We start from the raw sequence: 9387 nt of genomic DNA on the forward strand, positions 1-9387 counted from the left end.
GTGTGTGTGTGTGAGAGTGTGTGTGAGAGTGTGTGTGTGCTGTAGATTATCGTCACATGTTCCTTTGTTTCACGTGTTTGATACCAGTTAAAACTGAACAACAGCCGAGCTTTAGTTCCAACAGGTTTTTAGTCAATATTCATTGGAGATAAAGCGATTACATTATTAAAAGAATTTACAGATGACAAAACCGAAACAAGATTAAGACTAAGTAATATATTTGAGGAAGTCCCAATGAGTACCTACGGTGCTCTGTTGAGGCCCAGTGTTTGGGTTCCCTGTTGCTGTAGCAAATAGCTGGTATTTTGGACAGGCAGACCCGTGTAGCTGAGATTGGGAGAGACCGAGAAGACTCCTCCTACTAAAACAGAAATCACTGGAGAAACTCAGCAGGTCCGGCAGCAGGGAGAGAGAGAGAAAGCAGAGTCAACTTTTCAGGTCTAGCGGCTCTTCTTCAGAATCGTTCTGGGAATCTGTTTCTCTCTCTCTCCCCATGAAAGCTGCCCAGACCTGCTGTGTTTCTCCAGCGATTTCTGTTCCTGTTTTAGATTTCCGGCCTTTGGTTTTAGGGAAGATTCCTGACTCCTGGTTCAGCAGGCGGTTATCCTTCAGCTGCCCAGTTACATCACAGTCGATTGCTTGCTGTTCTGTCATTTCTCTGTCTTGCAGGAGTTCTGGGTGGATGGTTCAAGATGCCCTGGCAGCTTCTCCTTTGTTTCAATCAGCTTTAGCTGGCAATCCAAGGTGGCCTTTTACTCCATGACCTGCGAAAACTAAGGTCATGTTTCACAGTGGTGTTTGCAATCTGGTAACAGCTCCTCTCGTACCTGAGATTTCAATCATTTGTTCTGGTCTGTTCCGAACTGATATTCTCCCAATCAGGCGTCAATGACTTTTGCTGTGTCCTGGACGAATGTTGTTCTGAGCCCAGGTAGGTCCCTGTGGCATTCCCATAGCGCTCGTGGTAGTTTGGCTGCAACTTGGCGAGTTGTAGAATCCCTGTGTCCGATTACAGCGAGATGTTAAACAGTGGTATTCTCTCTCTGTCTCACTGGACAGCTGTCCTTACAGATTCACAGCTACGATCACATTGCACGGTGGGATCTTGCTCTGCACACATTCGCTGCCTGTATTAGGACGCTCTGAAAGACACACTGTGAAGTGGATGACGGGACAGCTGTCCTTTTTCAAGCTCACATGAAATGTGCCCCTCTCCTACTGCAGAACAGCAGGATGAGTCCAGTTGCCAGTCTAGGGGCTGATGTTCCTCTTCACCCTACCCTGAGAAATATCAATACCTGGTACCAATCCAACCTCGCTGTGCCTCTAACAGTGCAGGAGGTCGGGTGGGCATTCGAAACCTCATGTATGTGTGTGTCTGCATGTATGGGTGTGTGCTGCTTGTGTGTGCATGCGCATGCATGTGGGTGTGTGTGTCTTGAGAATTTGTCTGAGTGTGTGTCTCTGTATGTCTCTGTGAGAGTGTTTTTCTGTGAGTGTAAATGTGTCTGTGAGTGTGTATGTATGTCTGTGAGTGTGTGTAAATGTGAGTGTGTGTGAAAGTGTGTGCGTGTGTGTATACATGTGAGTGTGTGTGTCTGAGTGTGTGCGTATGAGTGTATGTGTCTGTGAGAGTGTGTTTCTGAGTGTGTGTGTGAGTCTGTATGTCTATGAGTGTGTATGTAAGTGTGTGTACGTGTGAGTATGTGTGTGAGAGAGAGTGTGTGTGTGTCTGTATGTGTCTGAGTGTGTATGTGTGTCTGTGAGTGTGTGTACATGTGAGTGCGTGTGTGTTTGTGTCAGAGAGAGTGTGTGTGCGTATGAGTGTGTGTACGTATGTGTGTGTGCGTATGTGAGATTGTGCGTGTATGTATGTATGTGTGTGTTTGTGTGAGTGTGTGTGTCAGTGTGTGTATGTGTGTGTGTGAGTGTGCGTATGTGACAGTGTGTGTGTATGCATGTGTGTGCATATGTGAGAGAGAGTGTGTGTGTGTGCGTATGTGAGAATGTGAGAGTGTGAGTGTGTGTGAGAGCGTGTGTGCGTGTGAGTATGTGTATGATCTGATGTGATGTACTATAAATACATTTTTCAGCAGCATGGATCATAAAAAGGATATTAGGTTGAACCAATGGAGATAAACTGTGTGAGAAGCACAAAGTATGAGCTGAGACATGGGCCCAGGTTTGGTCTTGACCACGGTGAGAGGGGAATGTTTCCCTTCGACTGTCCAGCCCCTCTTTGCAGTGCCAAGGCAGCAGTGGTCTTTGCTGTCCTGCTGGATTTAACTCTGCTTCTGCCTTTCACGTTCTGTCCGTGCGCTGCACCACCGCGTAAACTGTGCAAGGTGACTCTGGACTGGTGTTGTTTTCCTGCAAATTTCGAAGAATGGGAGGTCAAAAACACTATTTGTGGCTGTGACCGCCTCCATCCTATTTCTGACTCGGAGCTGAACTTCTTGCCTCGGGCTACGGTGATCTACTGGTGCCTCTGTAATGCCCCACTTCACTCCCTCTGCCATAACCACGTTAGAGGTGGAAAATCTGTCAAAGTTCAGGACAATCTGACATCAACCGCCTTCCTGCAGCTCACCCCAAACACTACCTTCCTCTGTGCATCATTATGTTGAATAAAGTCCGTTCCTGTTCACTCACAAGAGTGTAGGCCTCACAATGCTACACAGTGGTGGGGAGATGCACAGAACCACAGTCAGGAGGTAAGAGCCTGAAGATGGTAAACCTCTGCTCAGCCCTTCAATCCATACCCAGAGGTCAGGGAAAATGCCCAAAGGGAAAACTCAGCTACAGCTAGGCACTGAACTGTGGAATGGAAAAACCTGCACTTACCCTGAAGGGTTATAGCAGTGTACAGGGTTAGCAACAGGAAGAAATCAATTGACCTTGGGTAGGGAAAGTGTTATGAAAATTGAAAGAGATGGGGAAGCAGCAAGAACTCAGAGAATGCACCAACAGCAAGCATCTGAAGGAACAGGCTGCAACCTAAGCACTGTTAATGGGAAAACATAAATATTCGCAACTAAAGAGAGAGAGAGAGAGAGAGACTGGTGCAAGGCTGCATCAGCAGAAAATTCAACACACGTCCCAGTAGTGGGCCCAGTCTGAGGGGACACAGAGTGGCAGCATGAACTTTTCCTGGGGTCTGTATCAGCCCACAGCAAGAATTCAACTCCCCTGATGGTACATGACCACAGGTTGAATCTCAGTATGCAGAGATCAAATGGCACAGGATCAGAATCAGGCCTTTCAGCTCATCAAGTCTGCACCATCATTCAATCGTGGCTGATATATTTCTCAAGCCCATCGTCCTGCCTTCTCCCTGTAACTGTTGATCCCCTTATCAATTGAGAACCTAACTAACTGTCTTAAATACACTCAATGACTTGCCCTCCACAGCCTTCTGTGGCAATGAGTTGCACAGATTCACCACCCTCTGGATGAAGAAATTCCTCCAAATCTCACCGTTATCCCTTCACTCTGAGGCTGTGCCCTCAGGTCCTAGTCTCTCCTACTAGTGGAAACATCTTCTCCACGTCCACTCTATCCAGGCCTCTCAGTATTTTGTAAGTTTCAATCAGATTGCCCTCTCATCTTCTAAACTCCATCGAGTTTACACCCAGAGTCCTCAACCCTCCATCATACAACAAGCCCTTCGTTCCGGGATCATTCTTACAAATCTTCTCTGGACCCCCTCCAACACCAGCACATCCTTCCTTAGATACGGGACCCAAAACTGCTCACAATATTCCAGATGCGGTCTGACCAGAGCCTTATGTAGTCTCAGCAGTTCATCTCTGCTTTTGTATTCTAGCCCATGTGAAATGAACACTAACATTGCATTTGCCTTCCTAACTGCCAAATTAACCTGCATGTTAAGCCTAAGAGAATCCTGAACTAGGACTCTCAGAAATGTCTAATACTAGGGGCATGCATTTAAAGTGAGAGGGGGGAAGTTCAAAAGGTATGTGAGGGTAAGTTTTTTTTATACAGAAAGTGGTAGGAGTCTGGAACATGCAGCCAGCAGTGGTAGTGGGAGCAGATATGATAGGGGCGTTTAAGGGGCTTTTAGACAAGTACATACATATGCAAGGCACGGAGGGATATGGGCCAAGGGCAGGCAGAAAGTATTAGTTTAATCTGGCATCATGGTCGGCATAACATTGTGGGTCGAAGGGCCTGTTCCTGTGCTGTACTGTTCTATGTTCTATTGCAATTTATTGAGGCGCAATCCAAGTGAGACATTGAGTCTCTACAGCATGGAAGAAGGCCATTTGGCCCATCGAGTCCATGCTGTCCCTCTGAAGATCATCCACCCAGACCCACCCTAACCTGCACATCCCTGGGCACTATGGGACAATTTAGCACGGCCAACCCACCCTAACCTGCACATCCCTGGGCACTATGGGACAATTTAGCATGGCCAACCCACCCTAACCTGCACATCCCTGGGCACTATGGGACAATTTAGCATGGCCAACTCACCCTAACCTGCACACCTTTGGACTGTGGGAGGAAACCGGAGCTCCCAGAGGAAACCCACACAGACACAGGGAGAATGTGCAAACTCCCACACAGACAGTCGCCCAAGGGTGGAATCGAACCCAGGTCCCCGGCACTGTGAGACAGCAGTGCTAACCACTGAGCCACCGTGCTGCCCCGGGACACGTTGGATGGAGAACAACTGAAATGAATTGCAGTTGCACATTAAATGTTCACTTTGAGACATTTTCTAATCAATCAGTTTGGGGGATGTTAGATACACTTCTGGAGCAGGTGGGGCTTGAACCCAGCCTCCTGGCTCAGAGATAGGGACACCACTACTGCATTCATCAAGGGAATTCTTTCTAATTTAGCTAATTATTGGCCGTGGGCAGATTGATAGCAGTAGACTTGAAACAGAGGGTTCTTGCGATGCAGAGGTTAGTGTGCCAACTTCTGAGCCAAGTCAGCCTGGGTTCAAGTCCCAACTGCTCCAGAAACTAGAATAATATCCGGACTTTAAACAGGAAGAACTCTGAGTTGACTCAGGACACAATTAAATCATTTTCTCAACGCTGGGTATGATCATTAGCCACCCCAGCAGCAGAGTACGGGATCTTGCTGTGTCTTAGTGTGGGCAGGAGAATTGTAAACGACCAGGTGATTACTCACGTAGTTGTTGGGGACTGTGGGGACTCGTGTGAGATGGTGATCAAACACCATACTTTCTGAAATGAGAAAGAGAGAGAGACAGAGATCAGTGAGTGAGTAAATGATGCCAAGTGCAGTCTGAAGACCCGCATGTTAATAGCATGAAGTTTTATGCGAATATGACATTGTGGGTCACTGACTGGAGACAATGACAGACTTGAATGTCCTGTGACCATTTATTTGAGATGAAGATTTACTAATTACCTTCCATGTTTCCACTTCCTAACTTGTGAAGTAACTTCCAGTAGATAACAATAGCAAGTATAACAAGCAAACAGAATAAGATGATGGAGATAACGATGATCAAAATAATGTTTCCATTTTCCAAAGACGAAGAACCTGCAAGTCAAGCAACAGAACAAAACAGTTACCAAACACATTTCAAATCGCTGAATGCAGCAGATAGGAGGTATGTCGCAGAAATGAACAGCTGTTAGATTGCGAAGGGAATAAAAAGCTGAAATGGGGAACAAGGGCAGAGGGATCACCAGGTGGGGAGTTGTTCATTGCAGGGTTACAGATCACTACAAACAGTTACACAGGTAACCCAGAGCAAAGCAAGGAGCAAGTCAGGAACTAGGGAGCATCTCTACACAAATGAGTTGAAAACCAGAAAGGTTATGATGAACTAGAACTGAACCTTGGTTGAACAAACATGGAGCGTTATATCTCTCCATTAGACCTTGGAGCACTATATGTAGATCTGGTCTCCATATCCCTTAGTTAGACAGACAGACAGACAGAGCCCTTGAAGAATACAAAGACAGTAGGAAAGACCTCAAACAAGGAGGGCTAAAAGGAGCCATGACATGTTGTTGGCAAACAGGCTTGAGGTCAACTCAAGGAGGAAGGAGGGAATTTATGTGTGGAGCTGGAGGAAGTGGATGTGGTCCTTAATGAATACTTTACATCAGTATTCACAAGGGAGAAGGACATGGTGGACAGTGAGACTCGGGATGGATGTGTTGATATTATGGAGCATGTCAGTATAAAAAAGGTGTTTGGTGCTTGAAAAGCATTAAGGTATACAAAACCCCAGGGCCTGACAGAATCTATCCCAGAATGTTGACAGAGGAAGGTGAGAAGATTTCTGGGGCCTTGTTCGAAATCTTGGTATCCTCTGTAGTCACAGGTGAGGTCCCAGAGGACTGCAGGATAGCTAACGTTGTTCTTTTGCTTAAGGAGGGCAACAGGGATAATTCAGGAAATTCCACTCCAGTGAGGCGTACGTCGGTGGTAGGCAATTGTTGAAGAAGATTCTTAGGGATAGGATTTATTCACATTTGGAAAAATATGGACTTAATAGTGACAGGAAGAACAGTTTTGTGTGGGAGAAGTTGTGTCTCACAAACTTGATTGAGATTTTTTGAGGAAGTGAGAAGGCTGATTGGGGAGGTCAGCATGATGAACATATCGTTTATATGGACTTTTGCAAGGCCTTTGATAAGGCCCCTCACAGAGGCTGATGCAAGACAGGATCCATAAGATGGAGACCGAATTGGTTTAGAAGACACAGAGTAGTGGTGGAAGGGTGTTTTTCAGATTGGAGATCTGTGACCACTGGTGTTCCTCAGGGATTACTGATGGGATCCCTGTTGTTTGTAATATATACATGTTTGCAGATGACACAAAGACTGTGGGACCTGCAGATACTGAAGAGGAGGGACAGAGGATGAAGCAGGGTATAGATAGTCTAGAGACTTGGGCGGAGAAATGGCACATGGAGTTTAATCCAGACAAAAGCAAGGTGATGCATTTTGGAAAATCTAATGCAGAAGGGAACTATACAGTAAATGGTAGAACTCTTAGTAGCATCAACATTCAGAGGGATCAAGAGGTAGTTCCCTGAAAGTGGCAACACAAGTGGATAAAGTAGTCAAGAGTGCATATGACATGCTTGCCTTCATCGATCAAAGCAATGAGTATAAAAATTGGCAAGTCATGTTGCAGCTGAGGGAAATCAGGAGGGCAAAAAGGGGATTTGAGATAGCTTTGGTACATAGAGTTATGGAGAATCCAAGAGACTCTATAAATACACTGAGGATAAAACAGTAACTAGGGAGAGAATGGGGCACCTTAAAGATCAACGTGGCCATCTATGTGTGGAACCACAGGAGATGGGCGAGATACTAAACACGTACTTCATGTCAATATTTACTGTGGAGAAGGAAATGGAAGCGAGGGAACTTGGGGAAATAAATAGTGATGTCTTGAAGAGTTCATATTACAAGCAAAAAGGTGCTGGACGTTTTAAGATGCATAAAGGTAGATTATTCCTGGGACCTGATCGGATGTTTCCCAGAACTTTGTAGGAAGCTAGGCAAGAGATTGCAGGGCCCCTTGCTGAGATTTTTCTATCATCAACAGCCATGGGTGAGGTGTCTGAAGACTGGAGGTTGACTAATGTAGTCCTATTATTTCAGAAAGGCTGTAAGGAAAAGCCAGGGAATTATTGACCGGTGAGCCTGACATCGGTGGTGGGCAAGTTGATTCTGAGGGACAGGATTTACATGTCTTTGGAAAGGCAAGGACTCATTAGGGATAGTCAACATGGCTTTGTGTGTGAGAAATCGTGTCTCACTAACTTGATGGAGTTTTTTGAAGAGGTGATGAAGAAAATTACAGAAGGCAGAGGGGTGGACAATATCTATACAGACTTCAGCAAAGTGCTCAACAAGGTTCCATATGGTAGACTGGTTAGTAAGGTTAGATCAAATGGATTATAGGTGTAGCTAGCCAATTGGATACAAATTTTGGCTTGAAGGTAGATGACGGAGAGTAGTGGTGAGGGAGGGCTGCTTTTCAGACTGGAGGCCTGTGACCAATGGTGCACCAATGATGGACCAAAGGATCAGTGCTGGGTCCATTGCTTTTCGTCATTTATATAAATGATTTGGATGTGAATATACATGGTATGGTTCGTAAATTTGCAGATGGCACCAAAATAGGTGGACAGTGAAGAAGATTATCTCAGAGCACAACAGGACCTTGATCAGATGGGCCAATGGGCTGAGGAATGGCAGATGGAGTTTGGACTTATACAGTTAATGATAACGTCCTGGGGAGTGTTGCTGAACAAAGAGACCTTAGAGTGCAGGTGCAGAGTTCCTTGAAAGTGGAGTCGCAAGTAGACAGGATAGTGAAGGAGACATTTGGAATGCTTGCCTTCATTGGTCAGAGCATTGAATACATTGGTCAGAGCATTGAATATAGGAGTTGGGAGGGTCATGTTATAGTTGTACAGGACATTGATAAGGCCACTTTTAGAATACTGTGTACAATTCTGGTTGCCATTCGATAGAAAAAACGTTGTTAAATTTGAGAGGAAAAGATTTATAAGTATGTTGCCAGGGCTGAAGTTATTGAGTTAAAAGGAGAGGCTGAATAGGTTCTGGAGGTGTATAAAATCATGAGGGACATGGATAGGGTAAATAGCCATAGTCCTAGGCTGGGGGAGTCCAAGTCTAGAGGGAATAGGTTTAAGGTGAGAGGGGAAAGATTTAATAAGGACCTGAGGGGTAACTTTTTCACGCAGTGGGTGGTGCGTGTATGGAAAAAGCTGCCAGAGGTGGTAGTGGAGGCTGGTACAATGGCAACATTTAAAAGGCATCAGGATGACTACATGAACAAGAAGGGTTCTGGTCACAAGGAGTACTGAACACACTCAATGAGTTCATGGCTGATGGGTGAGCTAAATTAATCTGCCACTTGGCTTCATATCCTTCCATAGTATTGTTTTCCAAAATCTACCAACATCAGGCTTCAAATGAACAGTTGATGAAGCATTAAATGGTGTTTGTCATCGGCAGAAATATTTCCCAATTTCCTTTCTGAGAGGTCACGCTCTCATATTTAAACTATGTTACCTCGTCCGAGTCTCTGCAACAAGTTTTCTCGACCTACTCTCTCTGCACCACTCAATAGAGTGAAGGCTGACCAGGTCAGACAAGAACATTTTAATATCCAGGGAATGCACTGGTCTGATCATCTCTCCCTGTAATGTAAGCAGTTCTCTCACACGTTATTTCTGCTGATCTCTCCTCAAGCATGTCTCCGTGGAGTTTAGGATAGACACTGACCTGTTGGTGTGGGGTTTAGGATAGACACTGACCTGTTGGTGTGGGGTTTAGGATAGACACTGACCTGTTGGTGTGGGGTTTAGGATACACACTGACCTGTTGG

At 45.5% G+C, this 9387-nt stretch overlaps 1 protein-coding gene across 1 annotated transcript in view; it reads right to left on the bottom strand.

The window, feature by feature from the left end:
- Positions 1–110: 110 nt before the first annotated feature.
- Positions 111–9387, bottom strand: part of LOC109922626 (SLAM family member 8-like) — a 21454-nt gene continuing 12177 nt past the window's right edge. Inside the window, exons 4-6 of the mRNA XM_048620828.1 lie at positions 5410–5544; positions 5167–5222; positions 111–2370 (exon numbers count right to left, since the gene is read on the bottom strand). Coding sequence (XP_048476785.1) covers positions 2302–2370; positions 5167–5222; positions 5410–5544 — 260 coding nt within the window. The 3' untranslated portion in view covers positions 111–2301. The remainder of the gene's footprint in view (positions 2371–5166; positions 5223–5409; positions 5545–9387) is intronic.

Source organism: Rhincodon typus, chromosome 48 (assembly GCF_021869965.1).
Source record: "Rhincodon typus isolate 14 chromosome 48, sRhiTyp1.1, whole genome shotgun sequence".
In the NCBI taxonomy this organism is placed as follows: Eukaryota; Metazoa; Chordata; class Chondrichthyes; order Orectolobiformes; family Rhincodontidae; genus Rhincodon; species Rhincodon typus.